Here is a 23,979-nt window from a genome sequence, read left to right as displayed (position 1 = left end):
AATTAAAAATGAAATATGATATGTTCTGAGGAGGGCCAACCTACATATTGTGACGATTATTATTTCTGGATTGTGCATTTTAATTCAGAGTGTTTGTACAAACCCAGTTACTTATTAATTCTAAGTAAACCATAATTTTTTTCATATTGGCATTTTCATGCTCATATGCCGATGTTTTTTATTTGGACAATAATTGGCCGATAAATATCGGCAGCCGATACATCGGTGCTTCTGTAGTGAAAACTACCGAAATGAGCAACCAGATGAACAACAACAATCATTTGAAATATTAGTTTGAGTAAAAATGTGTTCAGGCTTAATTTGTGCAGTTGTGTTGGCTGTCATAAAAACACAAAGTAATTAATGATATCTACATTACTTACCTCGGGCCATTATTTCATGTCATCTACCCACTCTATAAAGTATGAGCACCATGGAGCCACATGTTTTTTGTTTTTTTTTATTGGGCAATTTTTACAAATTGAATATGTTAAACATCACATTATCTACTAAAAACATGTGCCGATGCAAGTGAAAACATTGAAGACTTGAAAACAAAAACAGGTTTCCATTATGAATCATGGAACACTTCCATGTTCAGGAAAAAGGTGGATAGATGTTTCTTGTCTTCACTTGATAAATGAATAACTTTTATAATTTGTCATCCATCTGAATTGTGTGTTGTTTCAGAGGTCATGAGGTGGAGGAGTTGTGTCGTGGTAGTCTGGAGGCTGTATCTTCACTCTATCCTGCTCTCTGTAATCTGCAGCGCATCAGTGAACTTCAGAGCATCCAGAAGCTTTTCTCCAGGTCACATTAAACTACATCATATCATGAGCTTTTGCTTTTAAGTTTCTGTTTCTCAATTCCTAGTAAATTTTCCTTGAAACTTCATTTGAAGGAAGTTTCTGAAGATTATCATTTCAGTGTTTGGGTGTATGTAAAAGGAGGGGAAAAAAGCATGAAAATGATCTTAAAACACGTGTCAAGTTCTTAGACGTGTAATCTTTGGATTTAAAAACTCTAAAAATGTTGAGTTAACATGAAGTAAAAAAGTGATTTTCTGGGTTCAATACAAGTTAGCACAATCACCAGCATTTGTTGCATAACGTTGATTACCACAAAAATAATTTTGACTCGACTTATTTAAAAAAAGGGTGGGGTGTTTCTGCGGAAAAAGCATATTATCGCAAAAACAATGTGCCACATTTTCATCCCATGTGTTCAAAAGAACAAAATCGTCACTTCCGGATAAATTATAGCCACTGTGACTCTCAGTTTAGCACACTCAGACAAAACACTAAAGAACTTGTCTCATGTCTGGGAGCAGCAGCACGTCACACAGTTCTGGGAGCAATATGTGTGTACCTCCATCCTTAAGACTTTAACGCGCAGATCAATAAGATATTTTTCAAATGTGTCAATAAACCTGCTCTTCGGCACAGTTCGAGTTTGTATTCAACTTATTTGCTCTACAAACTCTATACAGGCTTTGGATTTTTTAGAACACCATTATTTCAGGATAACCAGAGTAACATTTCAGACGCGATGATTGGTCTGCTGGTTAGTCCAGTTATCAACTAGTTATTCAGTCACATGACTTTTTTGATGCGCATCTTGTATTCCTAATAAATTAAATAGCAGTTTATTCTGTTAATGTGTTTCCATCATAGTTAATGCAAATTTCTTTTTATCAAATAAAAATGTATCCACCTCAAGCAAGCAATTTTATATGTGCATTTTGGAGATTTTATTCGCATCTTGGTGTTTCAATCCAGCAGTTATTATGCATTTGAATTTAAAGAGTTTTTACAAAGTCTGTTACTAATTAATTATAAATAAACATGCTCATAACCAGGGGTTAAATTGGGATTTTTATCAAAAGATTAAAAAAACCACAAAATAAAAATGGAGGACACACATAAATATACATGTAACAGCGAAACCTTTTACAGTGTGTCGGTCGAGTGGTGTTTTGATATCCAGTTGTATGATAGCCTTTTTTTTTATCAATGTTGATGTCGCTTTGATGCGACTGATTCCGGATCCAAAACTCCTTCGGGTAGCTTTTTAATAAACTAAGCAAACTTTCTACTGCATATCTGTGGATCTATAAAAAACGGGTGAGCAGTTGTTTCCATATTAAGCGATTTCTATGAAACGGAGATCAGGCCATGGTGTGATACAGAAGCGGAACGTGCGTCTGTATGCGGGGGCGTGCGGTCTCATGCTGCTCTCATATTCTGCCTTTACCAGCGTCCGCAACTGACTAGAACGACGCATAATGAACTTCACATATTTTGAACAAGTGCATTCGCTAAATAGAGATGGAATGTGTCAAATGGATCAAACAAAAACCACATCAGAGAACACAATAAATGGAACTGATTGACAAACAAGCTTTTTTCTCCTTTTGGAATCGAAGGTGCTGGAGCGCCGTTCTGGACCATACTGGCCTAGTTTAACCCCTGCTCATAACCGATATGCCAAGGGTTTTTATATGGACAATAACTGGCTGATAAATATCAGCAGCCGATACATAGGTGCATCTAACACATCAGGGAAAAGTACCGAAACGAGTGACCAGATGGAGAACAACAACCATTAGAAATGTTAGTTGGAGTAAAAATGAGTTCAGGCTTAATTTGTGCAGTTGTTGGCAGTCATAACAACTCCAAATAGTCAATGATATCTACGTAACAAACCTCGGGCCATTACTTCATGTCATCCACCCACTCGGGTGAGGAACTGTCAAAAGATGGCAATTGCAGCTCTGTAAATTATGAGCATCATGGAGCCACGTTTTTTTTTATATTTACAAATTTAATATGCTAAACAGCACATTATCTGCTAAAAACATAAGCCAATGTGAGTGAAAACACCGGAGACCGGAAAACAAAAACAGGTTTCCATTATGAATCGTGGTGTTTATGCATCTTGGTGTTTCCATCCAGCAGTTATTATGCAATATTCCAAAATGTGTATTAAAATACATGGATTGGAACCCAGCATCTAATTCTTTGACAATGGCAGTGAATGGGGACAGTCCATAAACGCTAAAATACCCATATTTAAAAAGTATAACCACAAACATTATACATTTTAATGTGATTTTAGTGGGATAAAATTGCTTACTTTATCTGTGTAAAGTTATATACAGTATCGGGATTACAGGGTTTGGATGTCATGACAAAAAGGTTTATTTTATCACTAAAATCATGTGAACGTGTAATGTTTACATCTTGTGGCTATACTTTTGAAACTGTAAATTTGAGCTTTTATGGACTGGCATCATTTATTTCCATTGTAAGTGCCTCACTGTAACCCCAATTTTTGCTTCTTTTTTTTAAACAAATGATGGACGATTTAAAATTATTTTTTGCGGAAAGCAACATTATGCTTCAAATGCAGTCGATTAAGCTTAACTTGTATTAAACCTGGAATATTCCTTTAACCTCGTGCAAATCCACGTCCTTCTTCGCTGACATTGTGTTTTGGTTTCGCCAACACATCATTTAAATTAATTGATACTAGTTCTGAACACTCTGGGCTGTCAGTAAAGGGTTAGCTTCCGACATACGGAATCATGTGACAAAACAACATGGCGCCAATCACAGCAGAATTTGTCTTTTAAAGAAACATCAACAAAACTACATCTTACGTTTTTACATTGAAACCTGTTTGAGTCAAAAGATTAGAGCCTCTTGTTTTATCCAATATGCCATTTTTAAAATGTGTGCGATTTATCGCGAAACTGCATGCTGTTAAACACAATATCCACTATAGTGGAAAATAGTGCTCGTTTTTCATTAGAAATCCTATATTTACTGTGCATTATCACATTGAGAAAAAAACTTTTATTTGGAATTAGGATGAAAATAAGGAAGCGCATCATTGTTTACAAGAGAAACTTGTGCCGTTCACAAACCAAAACGGTCCAAAACAATATAAAATTAAATTAAAAATTATTTCCAAATAATAAAAATAAAAAAACAATGTAAACAATGACGTGCTTCCTGACTCCTCCTCCATGTGAGGCGTGACCTTACCAACGAGCTTACATCATCCCTCTTATGAGCGCACGTCACAGAGATGTATGGAAGCGAACATTTGTAGTTAAAAAGTATGTAAGTATTGTTTTGTTTCTAAAAACAATCAATCGTTTGCGTTCAGAAGAACTTTATTTGTTGACTGGGAGTTGTGTGGATTATTTTGATGCACCCAAAATATGCATTTTGGACCGTCAAAAAATGGAGGACATTCACTTGCATTGTTTAGAGGAGGAGGCCTGAAATGAAATCCTAAAAGTCTTAAATTCTGTTTTGATGAAGAAATAAGCTCAGATACATCTTGGTTGGCCTGAGGGTGAGTAAATTATCAGCAAATTTTCATTTTTGGGTGAACTATTCCTTTAAAGTCAAATAATTTTTATTTCTATAGTTTTTTATTTGTGCTTAACCTCTCAAAAACATAAATAATCAACACTCCTGGAAACATAATAAAAAAACTTGATAAAAAAATCTGACTTCCTATAGCTTGGTATTATTTAAAATTTCACAACTTAGTCCCACTGTCCACATATGTTTTTTCTTATATATATATATATATATTGTTTTTATTTCTTTTTACAAAAATTACAAATGAAAAGGGAAATGGAAAATGCACAGCAGTCACACTCAGGTCTCAGGAGGTTAATGCATGTGCATACATCTCAATCATAGGTTTCAAACACAAGTTTTTAGCCACGTTTTGAGTAACCAAAAAAGTATTTTTAACAAATGTCATGATTTTATTTTATTTATTCATTTATTTTAAGTTTTCCTGGGGTTTATCTATGTGATGTGAAACTGAACTTACTGAACTTAACCATGCCATAAATGGCTTCCTGCTTGTTGGTTGCAAATGTTGCTCATGTTGGCCAAATTGATTTGCGGAATTGATTTTTTAATATTAGAAATGTTTTAAATAAAAACTGCTTTACTACTACTTATATTTTTATTTTAGAAATAATAATAAAAGATTATGCCAAACTGCCTAATACAATTATTTTTTTCAAGGATTTTTAACTCTTCAGATTTCTAATTCAGAAAGTTGATCATAGAAGAGGTTTATCCAAGTCATTTTATATAGATATATATATATATTATATATATACACACACAGTTGAAGTCAAAAGTTTACATACACTTTTGTTAGTCATTAAAACTCATTTTCTAACCACTCCACAGATTTAATATAAGCAAACTTTAGTTTTGGCAAGTCATTTAGGACATCTACTTTGTGCATGACATGAGAAATTTTCCAAGATTGTTTCACTTTTAATTGACTATATCACAATTCCAGTGGGTCAGAAGTTTACATACACTAAGTTAACTGTGCCTTTAAACAGCTTGGAAAATTCCAGAAAATTATGTCAAGCCTATAGACAATTAGAAAATTAGCTTCTGATAGGCTAATTGGAATCAATTGGAGTTGTACCTGTGGATGTATTTTAAGGCCTGCCTTCAAACTCAGTGCCTCTTTGCTTGATATCATTGAAAAATCAAAATAAATCAGCCAAGACCTCAGAAAAATTATTGTGGACCTCCACAAGTCTGGTTCATCCTTGGGAGCAATTTCCAAATGCCTGAAGGTACCAAGTTCATCTGTACAAACAATAGTACACAAGTATAAACACCATGGGACCACGCAGCCATCATACCGCTCAGGAAGGAGACGCGTTCTGTCTCCTAGAGATGAATGTAGTTTGGTGCAAAAAGTGCAAATCAATTCCAAAACAACAGCAAAAGACCTTGTGAAAATGCTGGAGGAAACAGGTAGACAAGTATTTATATCCACAGTAAAACGAGTTCTATATTGATATAACCTGAAAGGCTGCTTAGCCAGGAAGAAGCCACTGCTCCAAAACCGCCATAAAAAAGCCAGACTACAGTTTGCAAGTGCACATGGGGACAAAGATCTTACTTTTTGGAGAAATGTCCTCATGTCTGATGAAACTAAAGAATTTAACCGTTTGGGCATAATGACCATCGTTATGTTTGGAGGAAAAAGGGTGAGGCTTGCAAGCTGAAGAACACCATCCCAACTGTGAAGCATGGGGGTGGCAGCATAATGTTGTGGGGGTTCTTTGCTGCAGGAGGGACTGGTGCACTTCACAAAATAGATGGCATCATGAGGAAGGAAAATTATGTGGATATATTGAAGCAAAATCTCAAGACATCAGCCATGAATTAAAGCTTGGTTGCAAATGGGTCTTCCAAATGGACAATGACCCCAAGCATACCTACAAAGTTGTGGCAAAATGGCTTAAGGACAACAATGTCAAGGTTCTGGAGTGGCCATCACAAAGCCCTGACCTCAATCTGATAGATAAGTTGTGGGCAGAACAGAAAAGGCGTGTGCGAGCAAGGATGCATACAAACCTGACTCAGTTACACCAGTTCAGTCTGGAGGAATGGGCCAAAATTCCAGCAACGTATTATGAGAAGCTTGTGGAAGGCTACCCAACATTTTTGACCCAAGTTGAACAATTTCAAATCAAATCAAATCACTTTTATTGTCATACAACCATATACACAAGTGCAATAATGGGTGTCTTGGGTGCAGTTCAGAGCAACATAGCAGTCATGACAGTCATGATGAGACATATACCAATTTAAAGGCAATGCTACCAAATTCTAATAAATAAGTGTAAGTAAACTTCTGACCCACTGGGAATGTGATGAAAGAAATAAAAGCTGAAATAAATCATTCTCTCTACTATTATTCTGACACTTCACATTCTTAAAATAAATTAGTGATACTAACTGACCTGAGACAGGGAATGTTTTCTTCGATTAAATGTCAGGAATTGTGAAAAACTAAGTTTAAATGTATTTGGCTAAGCTGTATGTAAACTTCTGACTTCAACTGTTAATCATCATAAGTAGATATATACATTACTATACATATATTTTTCTGCTTACAACAGGCCTATAAGTGACTCCTGTCTGATTGAGGTGTACAGAAAATGGCAGCAACACTCTGATCTCTTAACGGACAGTGATTTCAGTTTAGTAGAGCCAGTGTTAGCCCTGCGCTCATCCATACAGGAAATACTGATATCCTCAGAGACAGACACGGACAGGAAGAACTACCTGATATCTGCCTATTCCTCCCACCTGATGGAGCTGTGCAAACTTGCTCGTTCTGCAGGCAACACCCAGGTATGTCTTAAGCGTCTATGTCTGTGTGCGTCCATGATGTCTTTGTATATGTAATAAGACACATACAGTGCATTCAGGAAGTATTCAGACCCCTTCATTTTTTTCACATTTTGTTATGTTGCAGCCTTATGCTAACATTTTTTAAAGGTGGCATGAAATGAAAATTAACCTCATATATTTTCCAAATGCATGTTATTGATCTTATTGTGAATGATTCATCCATGCATATGTTTTATTTGTATTTTTTTGACCTCATAATTTTTCATCAAAATGTAATAACTCGTTCTTCCGGTGAAACGACAGACTTCTCTCTGGTGAGAGAATTTTGTCCCCTTAAACCCTGCCCCTTTCTTATAAATACCACAACCTTGCGTAGAGTTGAACGAGGCATCAATTGCATGTTGTTGAAGATGGCAGGGTGTATTCTCGTCTGTTTTTCTTCAAAACTATCGTTCCTTAACCCAAACTTCCTTGGCTTCGGGTCTGTTGGCTTGAATTTGCATTTCGAATGAGGAGGAATAACGGCAAGTTCGTGGATGTGTAGGAGACGTATCACACCTGAATTGCTGAGATGATCACTAATGAATACAACCCTTCAGATGCATCTGAAGTTTATTTATATTTTTGAATGCAGTTATCTTGGGATACACAGCACGAGTAAGTGTTGTTTTCCCTTTTATATTTAGTGTATTGTGATTCAAAACATTAAAATATGGTTATCTTTTACTCACTCGTTTTTCAACTTTTAAAGCCTCTTCATAAGCAAAGACTGCGATGTGCTTGTGCGTGTATGTTGTCAGTTTGATCATAAATGTGTTGAGATCGCTGTTCAATTTCTGGTCGATAACCGGCTCTGACTCGAGCTGCATGGTTGTAGGGGTGCGTGCCTGAACTCACATTCAGAACTGCCTCCGTTCCGCTATGCAACGCACATATTTTTACAATTCAGTCAACATCCAATGGATAAACTCAAATCCCCGCCCAACATTTTTTTGTTGTTCGATAAGCTGTTTCACTCGGAAATACGTAACAATACGGAAGTCAGTCGCAACTTCCATTTCCTGCCGACTTAATTTTTTATTTTCACATCAGTCTACACTCCATACCTCAGAATGACAAAGTAAAAAACAGATTTTTGATAACTTTGCAAATGTATTAAAAAGAAAAAAACTGAAATATCACATTGACATAGGTATTCAGACCCTTTGCTATGACACTTGAAATTTAGCTCAGGTGCATCCCATTTCTCTTGATCATCTTTGAGATTTTCTACACTTTGAAGTCACAGCTGAAAATGCATATCAGAGCAGAAACCAAGCCATGAGGTCAAAGGAACTGCCTGCAGAGCTCAGAGAAATGGATTGTGTCGTGGCACAGATCTAGGGAAGGCTACAAAAAATTTGGGCTGCATTGAAGGTTCCCAAGAGCACAGTGGCCTCCATAATTGTTAAATGGAAGAAGTTTGGAACAACCAGGATTCTTCCTAGAGCTGGCCGCCTGGCCAAACTGAGTAATTGTGGGAAAAGGGCCTTGGTAAGAGAGGAGACCAAGAACCCAATGGTCACTCTGGTTGAGCTCCAGAGATCATGTGTGGAGATGGGAGAAACTTGAAGGACAACCATCACTGCAACACTCCACCGATCTGGGCTTTATGGGTGATCAGTGCAAGACACATGAAAGCCTGTTTGGAATTTGCAAAAAAAAAAAGCACCTAAAGGACTCTCAGACAATGAGAAACAAGATTCTCTGGTTTGATGAAATGAAGATTGAACTGTTTGGCCTCAATTCCAAGCGTCATGTCTGGAGGAAACCAGGCACCGCTCATCACCTGCACAGTACCATCCCAGTGGTGAAGTGTGGTGGTGGTAGCATCATGCTCTGGGTGTGTTTTTCAGCAGCAGGGACTGGTCAGGGTTGAAGGAAAGCTGAATGCAGCAAAATACAGAGATATCCTTAATGAAAACCTAGTCCAGAGCACTCAGGACCTCAGACTGGACCTTCCAACAGGACAGTGACCCAAAGCACACAGCCAAGACAACGCAAGAGTGGCTTGGGGGCAACTCTGTGAATGTCCTTGAGTGGCCCAGCCAGAGCCCAGACTTGAACCCAATCGAACATCTCTGGAGAGGCTGTCCCCATCCAACCTGACAGGTCTTGAGAGGATCTGCAAAGAAGAATGGCAGAAAATCCCCAAATCCAGGTGTGCAAATCTTGTCGCATCATACCCAAAAAGACCTGTAATCGCTGCCAAAGGTGCTTCAACTAAGTACTGAGTTAAGGGTCTGAATACTTACACTACCAGTCAAAAGTTTTGAAACACTTGACTGAAATGTTTCTCATGATCTTAAAAATCTTTTGATCTGAAGGCGTATGCTTAAATGTTTGAAATTAGTTTTGTAGACAAAAATATAATTGTGCCACCATATTCATAATCTAAAATGTAATTTAAAAAAAAGTAAATTTTTTGAAATTGATGACTTGGACCAAATAATAAAGAAAATCAGCCAATAAGTGCCCAACATAGATGGGAACTCCTTCAATACTGTTTAAAAAGCATCCCAGGGTGATACCTCAAGAAGTTGTTTGAGAAAATGTCAAGAGTACATGTCTGCAAATTCTAGGCAAAGGGTGACTACTTTGAAGATGATAAAATATAACACAGTTTTGATTTATTTTGGATTTTGTTTAGTCACAACATAATTCCCATAGTTCCATTTATGTTATTCCATAGTTTTGATGATTTTACTAGTATTCTAAAAATGTGAAGAAAAAAAAATTATAATAAAGAATGAGTAAGTGTTTCAAAACTTTTGACCGGTAATGTATGTCAATGTGATATTTAATTGTTTTATTTTTAATACATTTGCAAAGTTATGAAAAATCTGTTTTTTACTTTGTAATAATGGGGTATGGAGTGTAGATTGATGTGAAAAAAATAATTTAAAGCATTTTAGCATAAGGCAGCAACATAACAAAATGTGAAAAAATTAAGGGGTCTGAATACTTTCTGAATGCACTGTATTTGCTATCTGTTATGTTTAGGTTCATGCTTGTCTCATGGGTAAATCTAAAATATATCTAAAATCTATACACAAATGTAACTAACCCTTTAATGCTTCATCCTAATAGATCTATTACATTGAGCATAACATTAACAGCATAAGATTTAGAGAGATCTCTAATGAGCAGCATGACCTTTGACCCCAGTGCCCTGTGTATGTTCCTGTAGCTGGCTGAGCGAGCAGTTTTCCACATGAAGCAGCACAGTGTGGTGAGCGGTGGTGCCGTAAACTCGTTGTCCTGGCAGCTGGAGGAGGCACAGGTGTTCTGGGTGAAGAAGGAGCAGGAGCTTGCACTTGTGCTCCTCAAACAGATGATCCACAAACTAGAGGATCTGGTGAGTGGAGGAGGGGTGAAGGTGGGACCTGTAGTCAATTACACAGGTGCAGATTATACTTGTTTTACAGCTGAATAATGCAGGATGTGTTTGTGTGAGCAGGTGAGTGTGAATCCTGCTGTTGTACCAGTGTATTCGGAGTGTTTGAGGCTGTGTGGGAACTGGCTGGCTGAATCCTGTCTGGAGAGTCCTGCAGTCATACTGGAGAAATATCTGGAGAGGGTAAAGCTATCACATACTGTATTCCATGAGACATGATAGAAAATAATCTTTTTTGTTAGAAGTGGCCAGTTTTGTGGTCCTTTGGTTTAAATGCCTGAAATTAGTTTTGTAGAGAAATATAAATAGTGCCTAGGTTTGAATACCTTTACAAAATTAAAATCTTGTTTTGTTGTTTTGATGTGTTTTGAGTGATAAGCAGGTATAGAAAATTGATCTTTTGGTTTTGTTTTGTTTATGTTTTGTTTTTTAGGATAGGAGGGAATAGACATGTTTGTTTGTGTGATAAGCAGGTATAGAAAATGGATGTTTTGTTTGTTTTTTGTTTCGTTTTGTAGGATAAGAGGGAATAGAACATGTTTGTTTTGTTTTGTGTTTTGCTTTTTGTTTTGTTTGTGTGATAAGCAGGTATAGAAAATGGATGTTTTGTTTTGTTTGTTTTTTGTTTCATTTTGTAGGATAAGAGGGAATAGAACATGTTTGTTTGTTTTGTTTTGTAGGATAAGAGGGAATAGAAAATGTTCGATTGTTTTGTTTTTGTTGTGTTATGTTGTGTTTTGTTTTGCCAGATAGTGAAGGAGAAGCAGTCAATGTGTCCAGTGCACACACAGGAACTCAATCAATACTGTTTAAAAAGCACCTTAGGATGCACCTCATGAAGTTGGTTGAGAGAATAGATAATGTGCACAGCTGTAATGTAGCCAACGGGTGTCTTCTTTGAAGAAGCTAAAATATAAGAGAGTATTTGAAACTTTTTCTTTATTGGTCTCTGCATAATTACCAAACTTCCATTTGTTATTTCATAGCATTGTGAAATAATATGAGGTGGAAAATAATAACAATATAGAAATGGTAGATGTGTCCAAACTGTAGTTTATAAATATCATAAACATTCAGTACAATGGTAAATATAAGAATACCATGATACCGCCACAGTGCTTATTTGTAAGGTTTGGAAGTGAGTAACTGAGTGATTGGTTCATGATAGGCTGTGGAGGTCATTGAGGATCACTCTGCTGGTTCAGATGCTAAACTGCAGAGCCAGAAGACCCAGGCTTTCTTCTCCCTGGCCCGTTTCTCTGATGCACAGTACCAGAGCATTGAGAACTACATGAAGTCATCAGAGTTTGAGAATAAACAGGCTCTTCTGGAGAAGGCCAAGGAGGAAGTGGACCTCATGCGGGAGAGAAAAGTTATCAGCAACAGGTCAGCATCAAGACAGTTCTCACAAACTGTCAGGAAGCCAGTGTATTGCTACATGTTTCAGCTGGCTTTTATACAGAATTTTCCCAACTTTACTCTAACTAGTCATTGTGTGGGAGAAGCAAGTGAATGACTTGTAGGCAACAATGCACAAGGTGGTAATATAGACATTTTGAATTTGTTGAGTAGAAAAACAATTCTGTGAGAAGTGTTTTAGAAAGTAACTTTAAATCTATTAGTAATGTGATTACTGTGGAATACTTTTGTTTTTGTTTGCTATATCGCCTAGCCATATTTCAGTCAGCAGTTGCAAAAACAATCAATCACAAAACAATCGGTGCCTTGTCTTCAAAAGTTATAGACAGTCACCACAGGCACCACATTGCCATATTACCATAGGCGGTCTACAGATTTTAGAGAGATGGAAAAACATAAATAAAACACTCTAGAAATGATAGACCAGATAGACCTGTGTTGCATTTTGTTTCCTTTCCAAGAAAGTCTTGTTGGGAAAGAAAAGCATAGACATTTGAACTTTTACTCATCAGTTACACAAACACAGGATTGTAAATGTGGGTTTTGTTCCTATGCAGATACACAGTGAAGGTTCAGAGGGAGGTAGAGCTGGACGACAGGGCTCTGGCCAACCTGCAGGCCGACCGCAACCGCTTCCTCCTCAAAGCCGTGGAAAACTACATCCAGTGCCTGGAGCTGGGAGAGGAACATGACACCTGGGTCTTCAGACTGGCCTCCCTCTGGCTGGAGAACGCAGACAACAAAACCGTCAATGACTTGATGAGGGTAAGACGACGACATCTCCCAAACTCCAACTGGCAATTTCACAAAATCCCCTTTCACTTTCATTATATGGAAAAGAAGGGCAAGGATATTGTTAAAAAAGTTTCTCCTTTTGTTTTCCACTGAAGAAAAAAATCATGTGGGTTTGGAGTAAATGATGACAGAATTTCACTTTTCAGTGAACTATTTATTTAAAACGTTGCTGCTAGCTTACATATTGTGTCAGTAATTCATCAAAAACATTTTAAATGGGGGCCTGGGTAGCTCAGCGAGTAAAGACGCTGACTACCACCCCTGGAGTTCGTGAGTTCAAATCCCAGGGCGTGCTGAGTAACTCCAGCCAGGTCTCCTAAGCAACCAAATCGGCCCAGTTGCTAGGGAGGGTACAGTCACATGGGGTAACCTCCTCGTGGTCGCTATAATGTGGTTCGCTCTCAATGGGGCGTGTGGTGAGTTGTGCGCGGATACCGCGGTGGATGGCATGAAGCCTCCACATGCGCTGTGTCTCCGCGGTAATGCGCTCAACAAGCCACGTGATAAGATGCGCGGGTTGACGGTCTCAGACGCGGAGGCAACTGAGATTTGTCCTCCGCCACCCGGATTGAGGCGAGTCACTACACCACCACGAGGACTAAGAGCGCATTGGGAATTGGCCATTCCAAATTGGGGAGAAAAAGGGAGAAAACAAATAAAAAGCATTTTAAATGGTTTAAATCTTTTTTTCTCCATTAGGAAGAGGGCAATAATGGCTAGCAGATTTTAGGAAGTATAGGTCTCTGTGGAACAATAATGGGCTTTTCCCAATCTGTGGGTGTTTTCAAACTGGGATGAGCATTTTTTCAACTATCCAGTGAAAGTAGGGAATCTCGGTGTAGTAGGAAAATTATGTAAAGTGGTTGGAAAACACCCATCCTGGTTTGAAAACGCCCATTGATTTGAAAACGCCTATTTTTGTTCTGTAAAGACGCAAGTCTCAATTTTAGACTTTCATTGTGATTTTGTGGGTAACACAATTAAATTATTCTGCATTGTAATTGCTTGTTGGTGTGTGTTGGTGTTAGAGTGGTGTAAAGAAAATCCCTTCATACAAGTTCTTGCCCCTGATGTACCAGTTAGCTGCTCGAATGGGCACTAAAGTCTCCAGCTCCATCACCTCACAAGACACAGGTTTCCATCATGTTCTCTATGAGGTAACCTTCAGCTCCTTTTGTTTTCGAATATTGAATTGTGACCTCACAAGTGCAATCTATCATAGACTCACTAAACTAAAATATGTTCTGTCATCAGCTGATCTGTCAATCATCTCTTGACCACCCCCACCACACTCTGTTCATCATCTTGGCTCTGGTCAACGGCAACAAGGACGAGAGTTTCTCTCGCAGACGCTTATCCAAGGGCAGCGCACGCCAACCTTCACCTCTGGACTTGGTACTTTTTTAGTCCATGACCAAGTACACACATGACATCTAGGGATGGGAATCCTGAGGATTGTAATGATTCTAATTCTGATCGCTTTTAACGATTCGGATTCCTCAATGGTTCTATTAACGATTCTTACTTTTGAGGAAAATTTTTGGAAATAAGAAATATATTTTAATGCATTTTCCAAATGATGAGGTCATTTCAAATTTCTGAGTTTCGAATGTTCTGAATTATTTATTTATTGTTTAATTTATTCATACATATGTTAATTATTTGTTAAGTCTTGAGTCTGTTTCTGCAATGTGATAATGCCTAATAGCAAAGAGTTTGTATAGATAGAAAAATATAAAAGGTTGAGGTTTAAATGTGTTATTCTGTAGGAGCGTGCTGAGGTCGCTCGCAAGATCGTTGACGTGGTCTGTAAAAAGAGAGGCAAGATGATCCAGGGCATTGAGATGCTGTGTAATGCCTACATCACTTTAGCATACATGGATGCTAGTCGCCATAAAACTGAGAAGAGTGAGTAAATGTCTCCAGGTCATGTCTAGAAGGTAACCCTCTCATGTCAAATATTTCACGCATACGTGTTCCTATTGATGCTTTCACTGCTCGCCTTTCAATTTATTAATGATGGAGATCATGAAATACTTAAAGGGGTCATGTCATGAGGAATCAAATGTTCCTTGATATTTTGACATATAAGAGGTCTTTCTACTGTAAAAAACATACTGTAAATTTCAGAACTCAAAACTTAATCCCCAATACAATAAAAGCATTTACTGAAACCAAGCTGCCAAAACGCCGCCACCCCTACATCCGTATTTTAGTGATGTCACAAAGGGTACTCATTAATTAATGACCGCCTCTACAACAACAAAACCAACGCCTACTTTACATTATTGAACCCTTGGCCCTGCCCACTGGCCTTGGGGCTCAGTTTGTAAAGAGAGAGTGAGAGAGCAGGATATAGGCCTACTGCTCTTCCTCTTGTTGTTTTGTGCATAAACTGCTCAACAAACTGTTATTTCGTCCATCTGTGCTATTTTTAATTGTTGGTGTATGTAAACGCATTAGAGGGACGTCTTTGACCGTTTTGATGCATTTCCGGCGATGTGCATCTTAGTGCATGATGAGACTGGAAACTGGATGTGTGCGTCTTCAGAGTGCTTTGGACTGTGGATATGTCATCTGCGTATTTCAACATGGATTGCAAGTTTTGTCGACTGATATCAGCTTGGATTGCTTGTGAACCAGTCATAAAACTATTCAAGTTTTGCTAAGGAATTGTCATTGAAGGATATGGGGCAGTTAAAAACATAAGTAAACAGTTCCATTTATTAATCTATAAAATGTTATGACTGTTTGATTGTTTATGGTGCTGAAACCTTTACACTGGGCGCGATACGATACAACGGCTTGAGGCTGTTTATACTGGGCGCGCAGACACAAACTTTCTAAACCATTTATTTGAGTTGTTGGCAGTAGTAGTGCCAGCGCAAAATGGAACGGGACACCTGTTTACTGTTGGCGTGACAAGCTACAACTGAGGCTTCCATGGTAGAGAGAATCGTTGAATATAATTGGTTCTATTGCTTTTGACTCTATGTGCTTCTCACGTCCGGTGTAGACAGGGTGTGTGTTAACACTTGTGCTTGAGATTAACAGTTTAATTTATATTCGGATGCAGTGTGTTGGATGTGCGTTATGTGTAATTCCTGAAATGTAGTTTTATAATATTGTGGGGTTGTTGATTCTCTGCTGATTGAGTTTCAGATATTGCTGTATTTCATGGGGCTGCACAGTGTTAGCCAATCAGAACAGTGGGCGTTTACACTGAAGTTTAAAGGAGGAGCTGAGGCCAAAACCGAGCATTTAGACAGAGGGACAGAAACAGGGTGGAAATATCTTATATTAATAAATTATGACTGTTTTGGTTAAAAAAAACAAACAACAAAAAAAAAAACTTCATTAACATTATCAGTGGACAAGATGATAAAACTATAAAAAAAAAAGAGCATTCCATGAGCCCTCTAAAGTCTCTTAAAGTAAGTCACGCTGAGTTGATGAACGCATTTGTGTGTGTAGCACTGTATCATGTTCAGTTCTTTTTGTTGTGTTGTTTATACAACTGGTAATGTTAATCCTGTTCAGTTGCAGTAATGTTAGAATGTTAAAGTTATATCCTATTGTTGCCTAAAGCTGGCTCCACACTAGCAGACTTACAACAACTGGATTTGTGTGGGGGGTGTCACACTTATTGATTAAAAAGGAGGGAAGCGGTCACACTTAACGACTGCCTTTGACTTTTCTCAATGCTTCACTGTCACGCCCCATTTTCACAGCCAATCAACCTGAACCTTTTGAATACACAGGTATTTTTCAATATTACTCCAAGAGTCTGCAGCATCTGCTATGATTGGTTGTTTGTTAAAGACATGTCCTATTGAGAACGTGTAACCGGCCCTGCTCGACCCACTCCAAACGGGTTTCGAACCAGCGTCGCCGGCATGGGAGGCGGGCACGCTACTGAGGAGGCTAAAGGCTACAGCCTCAAGATTCAGTCGCTAGTGCGCCTTTTTGAGATCAGGGAAGTGAGGTTTACACACACCACACAGCTATCACGTACCAGCTGGCTCCCGTTACACACGCATAGCAAAAAGAAATTGCATCCTTTTCTTTCACACATTTAGGTTGTGTTCACACTTGTAGTTTGGTTCTTTTGGTCTTCTTGGTCCGGACCAAAAAATAAATTGATACATTTAGTCCTGGTTCGCTTAGCGTTCACATTGGCATTTTTAACACCGAACCTAACGATACAAAACCAAAGGCATCAGGAAAAAGTCACAACCTGATTGGACAGCTTTTATGACATATATTTTTTGACGGAACTTAACGATTATCCAAAACAATGCTGGCTGCTGGGTGAAATGCACTTGTTAGATTTATATATGTATATATGGTGGTATTTTTTACCAGCTGAGAACAAACGAGGAGCTAATCAAATGTGTAAAGGAGTCAAAACAGCGGCAGGAATTCCTCCGTTGCACACACAAATGAAGATATGCTGCAAGGACGGCTGACGGCGGTTCCGACGCCTGTACCGAGCTGTAGTGGGCAACATAGCTCCTATGATGAGAAGAACCAGGTATGCTTGAGGTCAGCAAATTACATCCTGTTTTTGGTCCGTTTAGACATCTTTGATCCATGTTGCGTTCATATATCAATCGAACCGCACCAGAGTTGATTTGGAAGCGGACCGAGACTCACTATTCAGGCGGTCTCTGTCCGCTTGTTTGGTGCGCACCAAGGTTCGGATGGCAGCATTCACACTTGTTCAAATGAACTGCACTAACAGAGCAATCACACCAGAGTTCGTTTTAATCGAACCAAACCTGCCAAGTGTGAACACACCCTAAATATATTGTAGTCTTATATAACATTGTATAAATATGCATACCTTACAAGTTTGTACTTTTGTTTCATTTTAAATCATGGTGCTTTAATATACTTTTGAATAGTTCTCTTTCTACCAAATGACACACATTTGTTGTCCAGCTTTTGCACAATGTGACAATAAGGTGTGTTCACACTTGGCAGGTTTGGGTCGATTAAAACGAACTCTGGTGCGATTGCTCTGTTAGTGCGGTTCATTTGAACAAGCGTGAACGCTTGTTTTGGATGTTCTGCAAGTTCCATCGCAAAAAATACGTCATAAAAGCTGTCCAATCAGGTTGTGACTTTTTCCTGTTGCCTTTTGTTTTATATCTTTATGTTTGGTGTTAAAAATGCCAGTGTGAAAGTTAAGCGAACCAGGACTAAATGTGACATTTTCTTTTTTGGTCCGGACCAAGAGAACCGAACTACAAGCGTGAACACACCCTTAGACTGCAATATATTTATACATAATATAAAGCGTATGTTTACGTTATATAAAAAAATATAAGACCCAAGTATTAAATGTAAAGGGCAGGGTTAGTACGGTCATGAAAATTTTGGAAAAGTCATGGAATTTAGAAATGGTGTTTTTCAGGCCTGGAAATGTCATGGGAATACAAGTTAACACTGAATGTTTTGAAAAATTTCTAACAAAATATTTTCAGCAGTAATAAGTGTCAACAGTTCTTCAAGTTTGATGCGATTGCAGAGAAACGCGAATAAGCGCTACTCAGAGCCCACGTGGAGCAGCAGTACGCAAAATGCGATTACTGCGTAAACTGAGTAGATTGTGAACAGGTGTAGCACCATGCGGTGGCACATTTGGCGCTTTATTAACTCTAGAGAAGTTCGCTCAAGTTCATAAGGATAGTGTATAATTAAAGGAATTTGTAAATTTCATATTTACATTTATTGTGTGAATATATTAAGGATTTGAATGTTTGGATTTAATAACTCACCATGTTAATTAAGCTATGGTGATGTTTGCTAACCGGAATAAGCTGATTTAAGGGCTTTCCCACAAAAGGTCTGTTTCAGATCTATTTCTCTCAATTTGTTTTCCATTCTAATCTGTAATAATTAACAGTCATCATTGTATGTGAAACTGATGCAAATGCATATATATATATATCAGTAGGCTATAGCCTTTAGATTTCTAAACTTTCTCAGCTGTTTGGATGTGAGGCGTTAAAATATGTGACAAACTGTGTCCCGTATTGATTTAATATTAAACGCAATTCTGTTCCCTTTAGTACTGAGCGATTCCGTACCTATACGTGACGGTTTATATTTTGAAGAACAGACAAAAGAAAAGACATTGATGCGTGTGTCTGATCCAGTGTTTGTTGATCACTTCTCACAGTATGCACATTTGAAGAATTTCTCTCTGTGTCAGTTGTCTGAAAACAGTTTGCAAGAATGTTGTCTTAATTGTGAGTGCTGCAAATAATCTCAGACCATCTCGGATGGTGCTCAGAGTTGAATTAAGGTTAAATCCCACGATTAACATTTTACTGTACATACATAGCCTATATACCGGTATATTTTCCTCTTTGTTTGTATAGGAAAAAAGTGTCTTAGAAGTGAGCAATAAAAAGCTGAAAGTGAGACATCCAAAAGATGAGGTGAGAGGAAAAGACAAAGCAAAAACAATGTGTTCACAACAAAAAATAATAATAATAAAATGAAATAAAAATGCATAAAAGTTTTGTGAGTTATTACAAAGTAAATGCTGTGTCATTGCTTTAGTGGTATTGTATAAGGTGTATGTTTTGACTGTTATAGCTATACACAATGCTAAATTTTATTTTTCACATATGGGTAGAAACTAGGGCTGTCAATTGATGATTATAATTTTTTTTTTTAATTTAGAAGTAACTACATGATATGCCAAGTAATTAATCGAATTAACCGCAATTGATCGCATTGTGCCGGGATGAACGAGGCACAGACAATTGTTCTCAAGTGCACAGTCCCACAAAGGAGGTGTTTTATTGTGACAATAAGTAAAAGGAGAATTTAATGGTGCGTGGTGTCTTCGGTGCAAGGGCGGGGTGAGCGTGTCGGGTGTCTGTTTTCGTGAATCCGGTGTTTCGTGAAGTTTCCGCGAAATGCATGCGGTGATCGGCGCTCAGTCGTTGCTGGAGTCTGTAATTGAAAGAGAGAGAGAAGAGGATTAGTGTCATGCCTTGGAGATGGTGCTCACCGGCTTCCTCTTCCTCCGGCATTTAAATCCCCTCCAGCTGATCATTCGCAGGTGACGCCGATCAGCGTCTGCATTCCATGGTTGATTGGCAAATGAGCTCCAATTCCAGGGCGACGCTGAAATGCACGGGATACTCACCACAGCATATAAACATATTTGCTGAGAAAGCCTCACAAATAACAATAATTCAATAAAAACAATAATAAATAATGATCAAACAATTATAAATAGTTACATCTGAATAATTATGAAAATAATCTATATTATAAAAAACATAATCCAAATAATTAAAATGCATTACATTATTGTGGCAGACAAGTAATGCTATGATAAGACAGAAGGTGGCATGACACCACTTCTGTAACAGCTTTGACATTTATTTGGAGTTTTGACTGCACCCAGCACATAAACAATTTGCATATATACATTTTATTGAATATGGTGCGATAAAATGTGCTCACCCAAAAAGCACTCGTAGAACACATGTCCACATGCACCTTTCAGTGAATAATGAAATGCATCCAATAAAAACAGATGGTTGTGGCTCATTTTAGTGCAAGAAAAAGCTTGGTGACAGAATCTTAGTGCGATGAAAACATTCACATCAGCTTGATGTCTGTTCTTCAGTAAATGAAGAAGCTCATTGGTCACTTGACGAGAACACATGACCCCGCCTCAGTAACAGAATGTTTTTTTTTTAAACAAAATGGATATGTTTTTTCAGTCATTGAAGTCATTAACTCAGCAGGGAGTACCGACAGTCAAGACATTAACACCTCCCGCTGGGAGACGCTAATGCATGCTCTCTCTCCCTCTGCATGGCCGGTGATTATGTTAATGAAGCTAACACCTGAAAATCATTGAAAAAAATAAATAAAAAATAGCTTTTGTCTTCTTGAAAACTCATATGCATATTTCTAGGGTACAGTAATGTTTTGACAGATGTTCATGTAAAGGCACAAATAACTTTACATTGGGTGGTCGGGTGGATGGTACTTTCTCCATCGTGTGCAGGGGGTTTTGGGAACATTGCCATTTCTTGAGCATGAGTTTTCATTTTGTTCGTGTGTGTTAAAATAAGTGGCGATCCAGCGCTATAATGTGTTATTTTGAATGGTATGATGAGTGCTCGTGGCTGTTATCAGCAGTGTTGAGTGACAGCTGTCATTTTCTCTCGTGCACACAGACGTGTGCTCAACTCGCTCCTTTCCAGTCGAATACACAAGATATACATCCACGTATGTGCGGATGCAGTCTTGTTTTATTAAAATAAAAAGTTACAAAAGGGCTGATTCTATCTCACAGCCTTATACATCAATGACAATAACACTACCACTAGACCAACCAGTCAGCCCTAAGCAACAGTTCCGATTGTTGTATTTTACCACAAGCTAATAATATCCCATGACAGACAGATTTAGAGCTGAAGTTATCACATATTTTTTGAGCACTTGAATTTGTCATAAGGAATGACTATTTATCAAAACAGACAGTTTAAAATAATAATTTAATGTTCATGAGTTTCGCCACTTCGCATCCCCTTGAGAGTGGCGAAAGCATCAATAGAATGCGTGTGTGTGAGGATCTTGACATTAGAGGATTAACTTCTTCATACAGCCATGTCTCCAGTCAAGTATCTGTTTTTTTGTTGTTACTTGTCAGTTCCTATCAAAGTGTAAGCTTCACAGCTATTTTATTCTCATATTCTTTTATGATTTTCATCTGGGTCTTAAACAGATAGGATGTAATAAAGCATAATATTGTGCTGTTTGGTTGTAAATCCTGCTGTTTAGACCTAACGGACACATTACAGTCACATTTTCAAAATGTTATAAATTTTACATACAAATGCGAGAAATAAAGCTAAGCGTTTTCTGTTTTGTACAGAAGCCATACCTATCCCACCTGAACAACCCATCATGCAAATTAAAGACCTTGATGATGTCATCATTCCCACCATGGAGATCAAGGTGACTAGAGTCTGTTTCACTAGTGAATCTGTCTTAGGGAGAATATGTATTGTGGCGGGGTGAGCAAGAGACAGTCAGAGTGGGAGTGTCATCAGGCCTCGGAGAGGCGTTTATTTAAAATAATAATTAACATGACATTTTCAAAAGATGAAATTAAAGTGTCAGAGGGGGTTAGTGTCCAAACAAAAGGGGGATCTAGTGTTCTTACGGTGAAACAGGGCTCTGTGTAGGAAGGGGATGGTCCAGGACGTGATTGGGGTCCAACGGCCGCACACACTCTTAATGTTCCCGGGGCACAAGGAATGGTGGCGGCCTGTCTTCCCAAGGGCCGCATGTGAGGAGAAGGGCGGACTGGCTTCCTAGCCTATCAGGTGCGACGTGTGCTGTCACCCCCGGCGATGCGGCTGGTACCCTCCCTGCTCTGCTTCTGGACCTGCGAGGATGCCATTGTGTGCACAAGAAGATATAAGCCGGCTGCCTGAGGAGAGGCACGCTCTATGTTGTAATGACAGCTATAGTGAGGCTATATTCACGTCAGGTTCACCTCATCATCAGCTGCTGAAACAAGGCTTTTTAAATGAACCTCTCCTCTCTCCTGCCCACTACCATTGTAAAGATGGACTTTGGTCAACAGTTGTTGTTTTTAAATGTGCTATATAAATAAATGTGACTGACTGACTGAAATAGACAGCCCTCAGAGGCAGGAAGTAGATAATGAGAGGGAGGGGCGGGTCAATCCGCCACAGCACGTTGTCCTCATGGCACTCATAAGCCCGTTCATAATGGAAAATACAGTGGTCATGTAAGTGACGCTTATAAATGTTTATCCATCCATTTTGCAATGTCCTTTTTTCCCGTGCACATTCTCCAGCTCCTCCTGGGGGATCCCAGGGTGTTCCCAGGCCAGCCAAGAGATATAATCCCTCTACTACTAGGTCTGTCCCAAGGTCTGCTCCCAGTTGGACATGCCCGGAACACCTCCGTAGGGAAGTGTCCAAGAGGCATCCTGACTAGATGCCTAAACCACCTCAACTGGCATTTCTTAACACAGAGGAGGAGTGGCTCTACTCCGAGCCTCTCCTGGAAGTCTGAGTTTCGCATCTTATCCCTTAGGGTGAGCCCAGACACCCTGCGATGAAAGCTTATTTAAGCTGCTTGAATCTAATGTATTATTCTTCCGGTCACTACTCATAGCTCATGACCATAGGTGAGGGTTGAAACATTGAATGATTGAAACATTTAAACATTGAGACTGGAAAATTTAATGATTCACTTTTAGGCTCCGCTCCCTCTTTCCCTCTTGAGTCCAGTACAACAACCGCATTACTGCAGCTGCTGCACCAATCCACCTGTCAGTCTCATGCTCCAACTTTCCCTCACTTGTGCACAAGCCGTCGAGATACTTAAACTCCTCCACTTGGTGAAGATGCTCACTCCCCACCTGAAGAGGACAATCCACCCTTTTCCCGACAGAGAACCATGGCTTACTCTCATCCCAACTGCTTCACACTTGGCCGCAAATCACCCCAGTGCTTACTAGAGGTCAAAGCCTGACAATAGCAACAGGATAACATCATCTGCAAATAGTCTTAGTCCTAAGGCTCCCAAACTGGACACACACCAGCCTTCAGTTGTGCCTTGAAATCCTGTCCATGTGTATCACATAGACAAGCGACAACCTACTGGGAATAAACTTAACTTTCTGAAGAGAATACAGACACCACTCTCGCACCAGTTATACAGGGATCCCATACTCCTGTTGCACCCCCCCATAAGATCCCTGGGGAATGTGGTTATAAGCCTTCTCCAAGTCTAAAAAACATATGTAGACAGAATAAGGAAACTCCCAAGCCCCTGTTGGACCCTTGCTAGAATAAAGAGCTGTTCTACTGTTCAGTGACCTGGACAAAATCCACATAGCTCCTCCTCAAGCCGAGGTTCAACATTTGGCCTAAGTCTCCTTTCCAGCTCCCTGGCATAGGCTTTCCCATGTAGACTGAGAAGTGAGATCCTTCTGTAATTGAAACACACCCTACAAGTATAGGCACTGCCAGGTACTGATCTCCACGCTGTGCTGAAAAGCCGTGTCTGCCTTTACAGCCCCAAAATATGCAGGGCCTTCTG

General features: G+C 38.9%; 1 protein-coding gene across 3 annotated transcripts in view; it reads left to right on the top strand.

The window, feature by feature from the left end:
- The window catches only part of atm (ATM serine/threonine kinase), a 132,700-nt gene that overhangs the window by 94,291 nt on the left and 14,430 nt on the right, over positions 1 to 23,979 (top strand). For all 3 annotated transcript variants that reach the window (XM_051678490.1, XM_051678491.1, XM_051678492.1), the window contains 10 exons: positions 691 to 810; positions 6,971 to 7,205; positions 10,435 to 10,602; positions 10,705 to 10,824; positions 11,810 to 12,027; positions 12,618 to 12,825; positions 13,884 to 14,012; positions 14,110 to 14,250; positions 14,625 to 14,763; positions 21,773 to 21,855. In XM_051678490.1, coding sequence (XP_051534450.1) covers positions 691 to 810; positions 6,971 to 7,205; positions 10,435 to 10,602; positions 10,705 to 10,824; positions 11,810 to 12,027; positions 12,618 to 12,825; positions 13,884 to 14,012; positions 14,110 to 14,250; positions 14,625 to 14,763; positions 21,773 to 21,855 — 1,561 coding nt within the window. The remainder of the gene's footprint in view (positions 1 to 690; positions 811 to 6,970; positions 7,206 to 10,434; positions 10,603 to 10,704; positions 10,825 to 11,809; positions 12,028 to 12,617; positions 12,826 to 13,883; positions 14,013 to 14,109; positions 14,251 to 14,624; positions 14,764 to 21,772; positions 21,856 to 23,979) is intronic.

The sequence above is a fragment of the Myxocyprinus asiaticus genome, chromosome 39 (assembly GCF_019703515.2).
Source record: "Myxocyprinus asiaticus isolate MX2 ecotype Aquarium Trade chromosome 39, UBuf_Myxa_2, whole genome shotgun sequence".
Taxonomy (NCBI): domain Eukaryota; kingdom Metazoa; phylum Chordata; class Actinopteri; order Cypriniformes; family Catostomidae; genus Myxocyprinus; species Myxocyprinus asiaticus.
Note: the sequence above shows the minus strand (reverse complement) of the source record. Positions and strands in the feature narration are given on the sequence as shown.